Source organism: Mastomys coucha, unplaced genomic scaffold (genome assembly GCF_008632895.1).
Source record: "Mastomys coucha isolate ucsf_1 unplaced genomic scaffold, UCSF_Mcou_1 pScaffold20, whole genome shotgun sequence".
In the NCBI taxonomy this organism is placed as follows: Eukaryota; Metazoa; Chordata; class Mammalia; order Rodentia; family Muridae; genus Mastomys; species Mastomys coucha.
The window spans coordinates 91,006,974-91,021,766 of record NW_022196903.1 but is presented as its reverse complement, the minus strand read 5'-3'; the positions used below and the strand labels follow the sequence as shown (position 1 = coordinate 91,021,766).

General features: G+C 42.4%; 2 protein-coding genes across 3 annotated transcripts in view; one reads left to right on the top strand and one right to left on the bottom strand.

Annotated features, from left to right (window-relative positions):
* Lmod3 (leiomodin 3) overlaps positions 1–5,408 on the top strand; it is a 16,307-nt gene extending 10,899 nt beyond the window's left edge. For both annotated transcript variants that reach the window (XM_031382700.1, XM_031382699.1), the window contains one exon: positions 3,692–5,408. In XM_031382700.1, the coding sequence (XP_031238560.1) occupies positions 3,692–3,718 (27 nt within the window). In that variant the 3' untranslated portion in view covers positions 3,719–5,408. The remainder of the gene's footprint in view (positions 1–3,691) is intronic.
* Positions 5,409–9,579: 4,171 nt separating this feature from the next.
* Positions 9,580–14,793, bottom strand: part of Arl6ip5 (ADP ribosylation factor like GTPase 6 interacting protein 5) — a 22,261-nt gene continuing 17,047 nt past the window's right edge. The window contains exons 2-3 of the mRNA XM_031382697.1: positions 13,167–13,384; positions 9,580–10,494 (exon numbers count right to left, since the gene is read on the bottom strand). Coding sequence (XP_031238557.1) covers positions 10,322–10,494; positions 13,167–13,384 — 391 coding nt within the window. The 3' untranslated portion in view covers positions 9,580–10,321. The remainder of the gene's footprint in view (positions 10,495–13,166; positions 13,385–14,793) is intronic.

Here is a 14,793-nt window from a genome sequence, read left to right as displayed (position 1 = left end):
TTTTTATATACATATAATTTTTCTAAAATCTATTTTCAGAATCTCACATTTCCGGTCTCTTCCCTAGAACTTCTGGTTCAGTAGGTCTTAGATGGAGAATTCCTCCTTCTGGCCAACTTCTAGAGATATTGATGCTGCTTATTTGAGGGACAACAACTTTACAGCATCCTTGGGGCACTATAGCCTCAAATGATCTTTTCTTCTACCCATAGAAATTGATACAAGTTCCAAGTCTTATTTCAAATACTTCTTCCTAGACACAAAATCAAGGCAGCAATAGTGCCTGTCTGATCTTTCTCTGGAACTACCTTCATCTGGAAGGAAGTTTTTTTATACTACCCATCACAATCTGCTTCAGGGTTAAGGCCCTTCCGGACACAGTGTACATCTCTCAAATTCCTTAATGCGTATCTTTTTCTCTCTATTCTAGATATCCACCAAGGTGTTGGTCCATAGCCAGATTCAAGATAACATCTTGAATAACCACTACTAAAACACATCTTATAATCCTGCCATATTTCCCTGTGTGTGTGTGTGTGTGTGTGTGTACATGTATGCACTATATATAAGGCTGTATATGCTCATACATTCCAAATACACTTAAAAATTACTAAACTAATAAGTTAAACAAAAAGGAACCCCTACTAATAATAGGAATTGATTTTCTCCTGTTTGTGATTTTGGTATCTTAACCTTTAATTAAAATCTGTTGCTGTTGTTGTAGTTGTTGTTTTAAGCAGCAAGGCTAGCCATGAACTCCTGTTTCTCCTCTCTCCACCTTTGAAGTCCTGAGGGTAGAGGTATGTGCCACTACACTCAGCTCAAGTTTGATTTTTTGCAATATCAAATCTAGTCATCTTTTCCTTGGTTTCTGCTTGCTCTACTTCAAAATGGTGACTCTAATGACTAAACGTGTCTTCCTCTTTCCATGCAACTTTATTTAAAACGCTTAGGCTTTTCACAGAATGTTTGCTGCTATGGATGAATTAAAGGGTTAAACTTTAGAAAATAAGCTGGTGTAAGATCTCTCCTTTATTGTTCTTTTCCAGACAGTTAATGATGATTTAGTGACTCAGCCCTTTATCCCATGCTCTGAGCCCCCCCTCCCCGCCTCACACCCACCCCTGACTTCATCCTATTTGGAACATGGTATTATGGGTCAGGTCCTTATAGTGAGCCAATGCTAAATTTCGCTTTAAAAATTTTATTTTAGATTCATTTATTTTTATTTTATGTGCATGCATGTTTTGCCTACACACATGTATACCACACATGTACCTGTTACCTGCAGAGGTCAGAAGAGGACATCAGATCCCCTGGAACTGGAGTTACTCATGGCTGTGAGCTACCATATGGGTGCTGGGAACCAAACCTGGGTCTTCTCCTCAAACAACATATGCTCTTAACTGTTGATTCATCTCTATAGCTCCACACTTTGCTTTTTAAAGTATTATTTATTTAACCTCCACATACGTATTTAAACACATACAAAGAACATACTGTTTTAGCTATTTGTTGCAGCTTGACAAATTATTGAAAGCCTTCCATGTATTTTTAAAAATCCCATTGCTCTTAATTATTGGCGTTTTTCGTGGGTAAACCCTACCCAGACACAGCTACCCCCTTTGGGATCTGAGACACATGGAGACTTCCCTTGGCCTGAGGAGGATATTGAATGTCCCCTCTGGAGGGCAGGGCACTGTGAAATATTCCTCTCCAGAGCACACGGGCAAAGAACTGACTGCAAGCAGAGCCCACAAGGGCTCACCACTCTGACAGCTGCACATGGGCAGGGAAGAGGAAAATATGCTCAGTTGTTAACAAACTCCAAGTGTCTTAGCATGGTCCGCATCTTCTGAAAAGTGCACACACGATGGGCGAGTTACCTCCTAAGGCAGAGCAGCACTTAAAACCCTTTTAAGTGCTTGACTTTAAGCTAGACTTGAAGCTGTTGCTATGCAACAGATGCTGAACGTAGATTTTAGAGTTGGGCAGATGTGACTCTTTTGTGGTTATTTTGTCCTTGTGAAGTTTACCTAGATATAGGTTTTTTTTTTTTGAAAAATATATTCTGTTTTTAAATGTTACTGAAATATTAGAAATGTGCTTCAAGGATAGACTTTGTGTGTGTGTGTGTGTGTTGTGTGTAAGCACATGCATGCGTGCACATTTTCATATCAGAGGTCAATCTGAAGCATCATTCCTTGAGAGCTATTTACCTTGGTCTGTGAAACAGGGCCTCTCCCTGGCCTGATGAGCTTGATAAGCAGGCAGGGAGGCCAGCCAGGGAGCCTCCTGGGTCACTGTGTCTATCTCTCGAATGCTGAGACAGTGAGCAGGTGCTATCATTCCTGGCTTTTTAATGTTGTTTGGGGACATCTAACTCACTTGCCACTCAAGCACTTTACTAACAAATCTATCTCTCAGCCCCAGATCATATATCATTTTTAATTATATGTAGATGCTTGTGTGTGGCTATGTGCATGCCAGTGTAGGTGCCTGGAGAGGCCAGAAGAGGGCATCAGATCCTTTGGAGCTGGAGTTTCAGGGAGTTGGGAGCACCTAATGTGGGTGCTGGGAAATGAACTCTAGTTGTCTGTAAGAGCTATGTTTTTAACAGCTGAGCCGTCTTTCCAGCAGTTCTAGCCTTGTAAGTCATGTCTGCTTAGAGCCCTCCTCCTCTTCCTCCTCCTCCTCTTCCTCCTCCTCCTCTTTTTCCTCCTCTTCCTCCTTCTCCTCCTCCTCCTCCTCCTCCTCCTCTTTCTCCTCCTCTTTCTCCTCCTCCTCCTCCTCCTTCTCTTCCTCCTCTTCTTCCTCTTCCTCCTCTTTCTCCTCCTCCTCTTCCTCTTCTTCTTCCTCTTCCTCCTCTTTCTCCTCCTCCTCCTACTCCTCCTCTTTCTCTTCCTCCTCCTTCTCCTCCAAAGGCTGGTGTAGGACCCACACAGTGAAAGAATTGTTTTTTTCTTAAGATTTATTTATTTATTTTATGCATATGAGTATACACTGTAGCTGTACAGATAGTTGTGAGCCTCATCTGCTTGCTCTGTTCCTCTGTTCGCTCTGGTCAACCCCGCTCGCTCCCATCTCGCTCTGGCCCAAAGATTTATTCATTATTATAAATAAGTACACTGTAGCTGTCTTCAGGTACACCAGAAGAGGGCATCAGATCAGATCTCATTACCGGTGGTTATGAGCTACCATGTGGTTGCTGGGATTTGAACTCAGGACCTTCAGAAGAGCAATCACTGCTCTTACCCGCTGAGCCATCTCACCAGCCCTTGTTTTTTGTTTTTTTGTTTTTTGTTTTTTTTATAACTTTATCTTTTAACACTATGGACTGGAAACTCTTACTGTCATTTTACAGCGGAGGAAAGTGATACTTAGCCCCCACCAAGGAGCTAGCAAAACTCTTGGTACCAGCCTTTGAGCTTCTCTTGTTTCTGGGATCCGTTTCCCAACAAACTCATGAACCTTCGAACAAGCTCTGGATTGGTAACTGCCCAAGAACAGTGACTTTGGTCCTTTTGCCTCTGTGGTGATTTCGGAGAGCTTTGTAGCCAACATTTCTAAGGCCTTTTGCATCCACCAAGACATGTAAGTTTTGTGATTTTTGCTTTACAGCTCTTCCATTTCCAGGATTCATTTTTTTCTTCTTCTTCTTCTTCTTCCTCTTCAAATGTTTAAACCGCAGGTACAACTGCCGAAGGAGCTGGAGTAAGAGGCAGCAGAGTCATCTAGAACAGCAAGGTCAGAGCCGGAGGCTGTTTCAAGAACAGTGCAGGGGACAGAACTGGGACCGTGGCTCCAACCAGGCTGTGAGAAGACTCAGGCCCAAGAGGAAAGGAAGGATACAGAATATCGATGTTCACAGGCAACACATTTTTCTTCTCAGAGTTGGACCGCCTTGGGTGAAAATTGTAGCTTCTAGAAGAAGCAGAAGCTAACCTCGTTTGGTAAACACTTTACTATTGTTCTCTTCTAGTGAATAACAATAAATATGATGGAAGTGTTAACTGTCGAGTCTACACCCACTCCCATTTTTTTTCCTCCTCCCATCTCCTCAGTCATCACTACATGGCATCTGAAAGGGAATAAATCATGTGAAGTGAGTGCCTGGCAGGCCTTCTGCAGCTTTTTGGAATAAAGGACTCTTTGCTAGTTCTCAAAGAACAGAGAAAATCCCTTCTCTCACTCTGCTCATCACTGGTCTCACCGCTGTTACAAAATACCCAACCAAAGCTACTCAAGGAAGAGGCTAAGGTAGCTGGTCACATTAGTCACAGGAGGCAGAGGGAGATGGATGCGGTATTCAGTGCCATCCTCTCATGAAGTGTGGTCTAGGACCCCAGGCTAGAGATGCTTCCATCCACATTCAGGGTTAGTCTTCTCTCCTCAGTTCAGCCTCTCTAGAAAGCTCCCCAAGATGTGCCCACAGCTGAGTCTCCTAGGTGATTCTAAATCCAGATACGCTATCAGCCTGAACTCTGCTCAGTGTCCTTGCTGACTCCCTGAGGTCTTGAAGTATACTGATGGAGTATACATTCTGATACAGATGTCTGTTAGGAGCCAAGCCTGCAAGAACAGACTGTGGGGAAAACAGAGCGTGACCAGAAAAAGTGAGGAGCAAAGCAAACCCCTCACACGTACAAGTACCCTGCTGTGATTCCAATCTTAGGGACAGCTACAGACACCATGCTGTTTTACAGACAAAAACGTGGGGGTGATAAATAATACAGTAATTGGCAAAGTTTTGCACACACACACACACACACACAAAAACACACATACACGTTTAATCTGAGTCTCTTTAAAACCCCTCTAAAGGGAGCATGTCTACAGGATTAAACACCTCATCCTCCACTTCAGATACCCTGTCACCTGGCCCTGATGAACCGATCCATCCTCTTCCCTTGAAAGTCTTAAGTTGCTCCTGAGAGAACATCCTCTTACACACCCAGTGTGTCTGTCCTCTTTGACTTTTCCACGGAAAAACCTAAGACATCCACCATCTATGAAGGGCCTATCCAATCTCCCAACCACATGGCAGGTTCCAGCCCCTCTGTAGAAACATTCCCAACAGCTCCAAGCCTTTTCCTTCCCTCCTTCCAAGTTTCCACAGTTCTTAGCATTATAGTTAGGAGATGCACAGAACTTGATATACTGTAATAAAATTTCTAAATTTGTAAACATTTTTTTTAAGTAATAAGAATACAGGAATTAGGAAATCAAGTTTTGGTGATTTTCTGGGTTTTTTGGCCTTTTTGTTTGTTTTGTTTTGGTTTTTGAGACAGGGTTTCTCTGAGTAGCTTTGACTGTCCTGAAATTTGCTCTGTAGACCAGGCTGGCCTTGAACTCATGGATCTGGCTGTCTGCCTCCTAAGCGCTTAGATTAAAAGTGTGTACTGCCACCCTGTCTTGTCTTGTCTTTTCTCTTTTTCTTTTCTTTTTCTTTTTTTTCTCTTTTTCTTTTCTTTTTCTTTTTCTTTTTTTTTTTTTTCTGTTTTCTTACCTGAAAAAGAAAGCAAAACTTTCCTTCTCTTCCCTTTTAATTGTAGATGATATAAAGCAGGCAAAGTGGGCTGGGAGAGAATCTCTCTAATGCAGGGGTTCTCAACCTTTCTAATGCTGTGACCCTTTAACACAGTTCCTCATGTTGTGACACCCTCCTCCCCAGCCAGAGGCCAAACCTACCAAATCTTGGAACCAACCTCCATCTTGAAAGAAAAAAGAAAGCCTGAGAACTTGACCTGCAGCTAAACCCAAGTACCAGGAAGGACCCCATGGCTTGTCCTCCGCCAGAGTTACTCCCTCCTAGCTACTTCTTAGCAACAGTTAATCAAAGCTTAGCCTGATTGTTTCAGATATACTTTCTGACCCTTCCTGACTGTATACCTTCTTGCTTCAGAGCACCCACCTGTCAGCTTACAATAGACGTTCAGTCAGATGCTTGCCAGGATAGACACTCCCACTCCCATGACTTGTTCCCATTTTCCTATAAAACCTTGTCCCAATGAGAGTTCGGGGCTGCTTTACAATGGAGTCGGCTCTTTGGTGGTCTTTTGGGGTTCATGAAATCTTCCTGGCACAATATCCCAACTATAAAATTAGGTTGGTTTTTTTTTGTGTGTGTGTGAGTTTTTTTTTTTTTTTTTTAGTTTGTTCTGTGTTTTATTTTATTTTGTTTGTTTGTTTGTTTTTTCGAGACAAGGTTTCTCTGTGTAGCCCTGGCTATCCTGGAACTCACTCTGTAGACCAGGCTGGCCTGGAACTCAAAAATCCACCTGCCTCTGCCTCCCAAGTGCTGGGATTAAAGGCGTGGGCCACCACTGCCTGGCCAAAATTAGTTTTATTGCTATTTCATAACTGTTATTTTGCTACTGTCATGAATTGTAATGTTAAATCTGTATTTTTAGATGGTTTTAGGCAACCCCTATGAAAGGGTGTTTGACCTCCAAAGGGGTCATGACCCACAGGTTGAGAACAACTGCTCTAATGGAACAAACTCAAAACAGTACAGCATAGGAAGAACAAACTATGAAAAATGTGGACTTTTGGGTTTGCTTTGGTTTTTAATGATAGAGAATACAAAAGTGTACACATTCATGTAGTTTTCAATTAAGCGATTTTTAAAACAGGCATCATATAATAGCTTTGTTATCTTCCTTTGAAATGTTGTTTTTAGCTGCGTGTGTGAGAGCAGGCACACATACCTCATGGCATACAGAAAGGTCGGAGGACCTCAATGGAATTGGTTCTCCCCTTTCACCTTTATATGGATTCCAGAGATCAAATCAAGGTTGAGAGAGACACACAGAGAGGAAGGCAGTTCTCACTGTGCTTTTTGTCTATCTATGATTTTAACTTGTTTTATATTGTAATATTAGGGCCAGTGAGATGGCTCTACAGGTAAGCATGCTTGCTGCCAAGGGCTGACAACCTGAGTTCAGTCTCCAGAACTCACACAGAAGAGAAGTGATTACCACACGTTGTTTTCTGACTTCCACATGAACAAAATAAATAAGTGCAAATTTTAAAAACACGATATTCATACACTATTTTTTCTGTTATCCACTTGATAGAATCTGAAATCACCTGGGAGACCTCTGAGCATACTAGTGGGGGATTACCTTGATTACATTAAAATGGGAATATCTGCCCACTATGGGTGGCACCATTCCCTAGATGAAAAGTGGAGCTGGGTGACAGCATGCACTTGTTACTTCCTGATTCTTGACTGTGGGTGTAGTACAATACGTCCAGCAACTTTAGGCTCCTATTGCATTGACTTTCCTATGGTGATGGACTGTACCTTCCTTGAACTGTAAGCTAGCAAAAACCTCTTGTCCCTTAAGCTACTTTCATGTTGCAGGAATCTTTGTGGAATAAGCACTCTGACAACAGTGAGGGTGGAAAAGAGGAGACGTCACCGGTGGATTGAAACTAGGACATCTTATGAAATGCCTCAGTCCTGTGTCCAGTTTGTATTCTCATTGTAGACTCTAAAACAACGACCCTGATTTTAGGAACTACATTAAATGGTCACAGCATTAGGAAGGGTGAGAACCACAGCTCTGAAACCATGAGGAGGGACAGGGCAAGCAAGTGAGATTTTACAGAAGTGCCAGTCAGCAGGTTGATAAGGGCAATGATCCCTTGTTTCAACTGTCTCTCCAGGTCAGTCTGTTCCAGGCAGCAAAGTAAGTAAATCACTAAACAGATCAATAAACCAGTACCTAACAATGGGTCCTTTCTACCTCATCCTCCTTCATTAGTCAGAGTATTTTATCACAGCACCAGCAAGGGAAACTGAGAAGTCATCTTTCTGGACCTGACTACTGGCTTTGGAAATTGCTGTGAATAGCTTTTTAAAATGCAAGCTATCGCTTCCTACAAATTCATGACACTTATGTCAGAATACATCACATTAAAATGGAAGAGGTTTATGAGGTGGGCACATGCCTTTAATCCCAGCACTCCCAAAGCAGAGGCAGGTAGATCTCTGTGAGTTTAAGTCCAGCCTGATCTACAAGGTGAGTTCCAGGACAGAGAAAACATCTTGAAAAACCAAAACAAACAAACAAACAAACAAACAAAAAACCAAAGACCAAAAACAGAAAACAAAGGGGAGGGTATCTTAGTTGGGGTTTTACTGTAGTGAAGAGACATCATGATGAAGGCAACTCTTATAAGGACAGCTTTTAATTGGGGCTGGCTTACAGGGTTAGAGGCTCAGTCCACTATTATCCAGATGGGAACACGGCAGCATCTAGGCAGGCATGGAACAGGCAGAACTGAGAGTTCTACATCTTCATCTGAAGGCTGCCAGCAGGATACTGGCTTCCAGGCAGCTAGGATGAGAGTCTTAAAGCCCATGTCCACATGGAGTAGTGACACACCTACTCCAACAGGGCCACACCTAAGAGTACCACTCCCTGGGCTGAGCACATACAAACCATCACAGGGTTTAAATGTATATAAACCCACAACAAGTTTAAAAGATTCTGCCAAACTTCAGTTGTTTTTCTAGCTTCAAATAAAACACCTATAAAGGGTTTTATTAAACAGTTTTCAAAATACAAGGTAGAAGTATTAAGTTTTTTCAGTTTTTTTCCCAGGCTCTCGCCAAGCGTCTTGATATTTAACACAGAGATACATTGAATAAAGTCTCACTAAAATGCTTCTGACTTTATTCTTCCTTTTTGGGTAATGCTTCAGATTGGCTGAGAGGCTAAAACAGAAGACCTCAGAGCTGCCAAAGTGGTCATGAGTTGTTTAGGATGCACGGAAGTGCTTTGGAAAAGGCCCCATCAGTTATCCTTTCAATGTTAGGAAAACCTAAATGTTTTGTTTCACCTGTGAAATCACTCAAATGGCAAACAGCCATGTCTCATCTGTCTCATCTATTTCTCTATATATGAGCCATAAAGGGATAACTGTAGTGAAATGTATATGCTCACGCCATCCTAACTCCAATGCTATTTATGTAAGTATATGGCCACCATGCTTGCTGTCAACAGCTGTATGAGTTATAGGAGCTGTTTAAACTCCTTTGGCTTGGTTCTCTAGGGGAACTTTGCAGGCTAAAAATATCAGCTGTGGTTGTCCTCTCTGAGCTCCTAAGGAATTAATAAAATACACTCTCATTTCTTCCTAAATGCTCCCATCTACTTAAAAAAGATAAACGACTGGGGCTGGAGAGGTGGCTCAGAGGTTAAGAGTACTTTCTGCTCTTTTGGAGGACCTCAGTTTAGTTCCTAGAACCCACATTAGACAGCTCATAACCATCTGTAACACCAGCTCCAGGAGTCCAATTTCCTCTTCTGGCCTCAGTGGGCACTGCATGCAGGTGGCCTCTCTCTCTCTCTCCCTTTCCCTCTCCCTCTCCCTCCCTCCCTCCCTCCCTCCCTCCTTCTCTCTCTCTCTCTCTCTCTCTCTCTCTCACACACACACACACACACATACAAATAAAAAATGATAAAAATAAATCTAAAAAAACCTAAACCATGTAAACATCATTATCTTAGACACCTTTTTATTGCTATAGTAAGGAAAAATGTGTCATAAAGACAGAACTCAAGCTTGGTTCTATTTGTATTTATTTTTAACAAGAATAACAGAAGTTACAGAGTTGTAACCATCCCTCCCACTCCCAACCCTACCCCAGGAGGTTTACATTTAGTTTGCAAGAAACACCTGCTGGTGAAAGCATATTACTACCCTTTTAAAAATTTTTACAAAATTTAACAAAACACTGTTCTAAACAGCTACCTTCATATTCGTAAACAAAATATAAACAACCGGCCGATCCAGCTTCCACTGCACATCAAACAGGCGCCAAAGTGATAGAGATCGCCTCTGGTTTTAAAACAACAAAGATAATACCACTAAACTAACATACCCGACACATCATAGTCGTGGGGGATTTTGGAGGGGATGTCAGACAGCATTGGAAACAGGCTGACACACTACATCTTATACTTTAACTGATTTTCATGTCCTCCATATCGCCTCCAGGTTCTACGGGGACTTCTTCCCTACAATACAATGGTACTGTGGCTCTCTAATCCACATTCTTTTTCAAAAACACACCAGACACTTCAGACACAACGGGAGAGTGGGTCTATACTTTTGCAGTTTCTGAGGCCTTCCGTGGGTCATATCGGAGATCTTAGCAGTGGGCCTGTGCATGCAGGATGCCTTGGATAGTTGGGTGGTAAGACGTGCACCTTCTGTTTCAAAACCACAGACAGAAAATGGGTCTGAACAAGGGGAAAGTGCAACCGGATTCCCGGTGTGAGCCCTGTCACTGGGCGAGTTGTGTTTACTCCCTTGCTTTGCTGATATAGTCAGCAATCTTGTTGATGCTCTCTTCCTGCTGTTCCAAGGCATCCAGGATAATGCCCATCGGAGTTTTCTTCAAGCCTATTCCCTCCATTTTATTTTCCAGCTTGTTCTTGAGGTTTCGAAGTCTCAGGGATGCATGGATGAACATCACTGAAAGAAATGACAGCATCGAAGAATTCCCTTTACTTTTTTTTTAATTATGTAAAATAAATAAAATTCCTATTGTTATTTAATCGTGTGTGTGTGTGTGTGTGTGTGTGTGTGTGTGTGTGTGTGTGTGTATCTGAGTCTGTGGCTTTATGCACATGAGAGCTGGTGCCTGCAGGGGCCAGCGGCATCAGGTCCCCCTGGAGGTGGTTCCTGGTGCTGGAGTTCTAGGTGGTGGTGAGCCACCTAATATGGATGTAGAGAGCCAAACTTGGGCCCTCTGTGCTCTTAAGCACTGAGCCATCTCCCCAGCCCAATAACCCCCGCTTTGACCCCTTACAATATAGTAAACTGTGTCTTCTAGCTGTTGGGTCTGCTTGCCTTGCTGACCCTCAGATGGTCACGCAGACTTTATATAAAGCTACTTCTCAAGCCGCACACAGATTGTTGTGTGTATGTGGAAGAAAGCACAGTACTAATTTGGAAGACCATTGATCTGACAGCCACATTCTTTTTTTTCCCACTGAAATGCCTACCTTGCAAATGTTTACTTAAACAACATGACAGTCCATTGACATGATTCCAACCTGAATATGAATCTACTTACCCACGGTGTTCCAGGAGGGATATTTTTTGCATTGTGGTTTTATCTGTACTTTGTTCCTTAAATGCCAGGATCTAGGAAAACCCCACCTTTAAGGTGCCTCCAAAGAGGCCTGTTTTCTAAAGGTGTCACTTGGAATGACCTGGCCTTGTTTACTATGAAATAGGTCCCACAGTCCCTCTTTGTGGACCTCTTGTCCCAGGATCTTAAGGGAATGGAGTAGAGAATCTGTATTGTAAGACATTCCATGTGATCTATAACAGTTATTTGTCCCATGTACACACAAAGCACCCAAAGGGCCTGTTAAGTAGGGCTGGGGAGTTGATGGCTCAGTGGGTAAAGTGCCTGCTTCCAAGCCTGGTAATCTGAGTTCGATCCCCAGGAATCACACGCTGGGAGAAGTCGTCCTCTTACCACCACAGTTTCTTGGGCAGGATGGATGGATGGATGGATGGATGGATGGATGGATGGATGGGTGATAAATAGATGCAATTTTTAAAAATTAAAGAGAAAAGGGCAAGAGAATGACTCAGTGCACAACATGTGAGGACTGGAGACTCCAGGACCAACCTAAAGCCAGATAGGCATGGAGCCAGCCTGCAACCCCAGCACTTAGAAGGAAGAAACAAGAGAGCCTCAGGACAAGCCAGACAGAGTAGCCAAGTGGCTCATCAAAAGACTCTGCCTTGATCAATAAAATAGAGAGCACTGGTGGAGGACACCTGATGTAAACTCTGGGCCTGCATGCTCACCCTTACACACATGGGGAATCACATGCATGCATATGGACACACGCATGTACTACATAGTAAATACATAAACAAAAGAACCTATTATAGGAAAATTCCCATACTATGCTATGCACAATTCAAAGAAAGACTAGATGTCCCTGGCCTACTCTGACCTTTAGGGATATGGGCCACTTTCTAAGTATCAGGCACTTGGGGCACCACTGTTGACCCACAGAATCAGGCTTTCCAAGGGATATGGCTTAGAAATACATGTTTTCAAACAGTTCTTGAACAGATGATCCTCATGTATTAGAGGATGAGAGTAACTGATCTTAATTTTCTTGTCTTAGAGATGGGTGAACACAGCTCACTTATGATGACCAATGACGCTCTGGTTTCCTGTAAATCTGGCAAGAGAAATGGAGGCTCTTGACTCTGTGATGTATTTTATTACTCTGGCCTGTCTCAGACTCTCAGGCAGAGAAGGGACTATAGTTAACAAGCACTATATTTAAATGGAACCATTCCAGCACTAACTCCTAATACAGCAAGGAAAATTTGGGGAAAATTCCCCAAAGCTTGAATTTACTGGTTGATATAGTGTATGTAATAGAGTCTAGGATTCATTTGTAAATATTTGGGGCTCAATCTGACAAGATCTCAGATAAGCAAATGATTTTATTTACTTTAACAATGTGAATCAATGAAACATTTTCAAACGGAACGGGACATCCTCTCGTCAGCAACTACACTAACACTAACACTAACCAGATGTCTGCTGCTGAGACCTGGAATTAGATCTCTGTTTCACGTCTTACTGTTTGAGGTCTTAGAAAACAAGGTATCTAGAAAATAATATCTAGTTTAGCAGACTCATAGTATTCAGTGTTTATAGTGTAGCCCAGTTATTTTTTTCAGATATACTTACTTTTCTATGAGTATGAGTTTTACCTGTATGTATGTATATATGTATACATGCATGCATACCTCACGCATGCATGCCTGCTGCCTGCAGAGATAAGAAGAAGGTATCAGATCCAACTCTGCAACTAGAGTTATGGATGGCTGTGAGATAAGACGCAGGTTGTACCAGTTCTTGCCATGTGACTGGGATCTGTTTTATTTATTGGTATCTCTGTGTAATAAGAGCCACATGACACACTGCAAGTGTGTCATAGACACATATATTTATGGAAATAAGCAACTGCTAGGTTTTCATATGCGATCTTAGAAGATTCTGACACTGTGTTAGATATACCGAGAGGTTATGCAATGCTCACTGGCCAATTTGGTCTACATTTGTTTTAATGAAGGGAGACAAGGAAAGCAGGTTTACTTACACAACAAGGGAAATGTGATGCCAAACACAAAGACCATGACACCCCCGAACATGGATATGAGGAAGTAGCTGGCTAGCATGACCACCATCACGAAGGCCGTTGGGTACTGCTTCTTCATCTTGCGGAGGATGTCTTTATTGTGCGCTGCCCACACGAACCCTGTGAACACCAGCACCACAATGATTCCTCCGAGGATCATGTTGAAGGGGCTCAGAAACCTGGGGTGGGAAACAAAGAATGACTGGCTCAGTAGCAGGGCGAGCATGGGGAGAGAAGGGAAGAGGAAGGGTGAAAGCCATTGAGAACTCACCAAGTACTTCAACACCAGAACTTTAAGCCCCATAAGCTATGAAGCAGATGGAACTGATTGGTTCTAAATAGAGAAACAGTCTTAGTAGTTAGAAGCAGTGATACCTACAGCCGGGCATGGCGGCCCACTCAATCCTAGATAGAGAGACAGTCTTAGTAGTTAGAAACAGTGATACCTACAGCCGGGCATGGCAGCCCACACAATCCTAGCACTTGAGAGGCTGAGGCAGGAGGATCATGAGTTCAAGGCTAGCTTTAGCCACATAGCAAGACTCTATCTCAACAACAACAAAACCAAAACAACAACAACCCCCCCCAAACAAAACAGAATGTGAAAAAGAGGAAGAGGAGAGAAGAAGGGATAATCAACTACAACAACAAAGGAAAGGGAACTAAGAAATTAAGACCACCACAAGCAGTCTGGTGCCTATCTGACTTGCCAGTATATCTTACTAGAGCCCCACATTTTGAAGAGCCCATGTTCTTATAGATGCATTGTGTTTAGCTTTCATATATCCTAGGCACTTCTGCACACCAGTTGCTTCATTCTTTTTTATTTATTTATTTATTTATTTATTTATTTAATTATTTTTAGTACTAAGTGTTTCATGTTTAGTAGAAATAATGGATGAATGAATTCATCTATCCATGATGGATACGTGTAGGGTAAGGGGACCATATAATGGCCTCCATGAACAAGAGCCTCTCTACAGTCATATCTCTGTTTGGACCATACAGTGCTTATTGAAGTATTTCTTTGAATCCTATGGAAAAACCACAAAACATGGGGTAACTCTTGCTCCTATTGGAATAAGAGAATCCAATCACTCTGAACCCACCTTCCATTTTGGAACCCAGCAGCTGGAATACCTTCTCACTGAGGCTGAACAGAAGTTTCCTTGACATGAAAGCCTAAAGCAAACTGCTGTTCGCTAGTCTGTTTTTCTAGTAAGTGATCTAATATTTATGCCCCACAGAAACATTGGTTTATGGTTTCTGACACATACACACAAAAACCCCTTGATTGAACTTTCCAGAGGTCCCAACTATCTTCAACATAGGTTGTCAACTCAGAAATCTGAATATATAGTCCCTAAATTCACTGGTCCATGAGACAAAGGTCTTCACCTGGGGAAAACCGTCAGGGACTCTGGATAATGCAGGAAACACTAGGAAGATGAAATGTATCGCAAGTATTTTGTAAATGAAAAGGACCCAGCACTGTAGTCTTCTACCTTTCTCTCCTTTTTATGGATGACAGATTCTTACTATATAGCCCAATATTGTGGTTTGAATGAGAATGGCGCCCTCCCCCCCC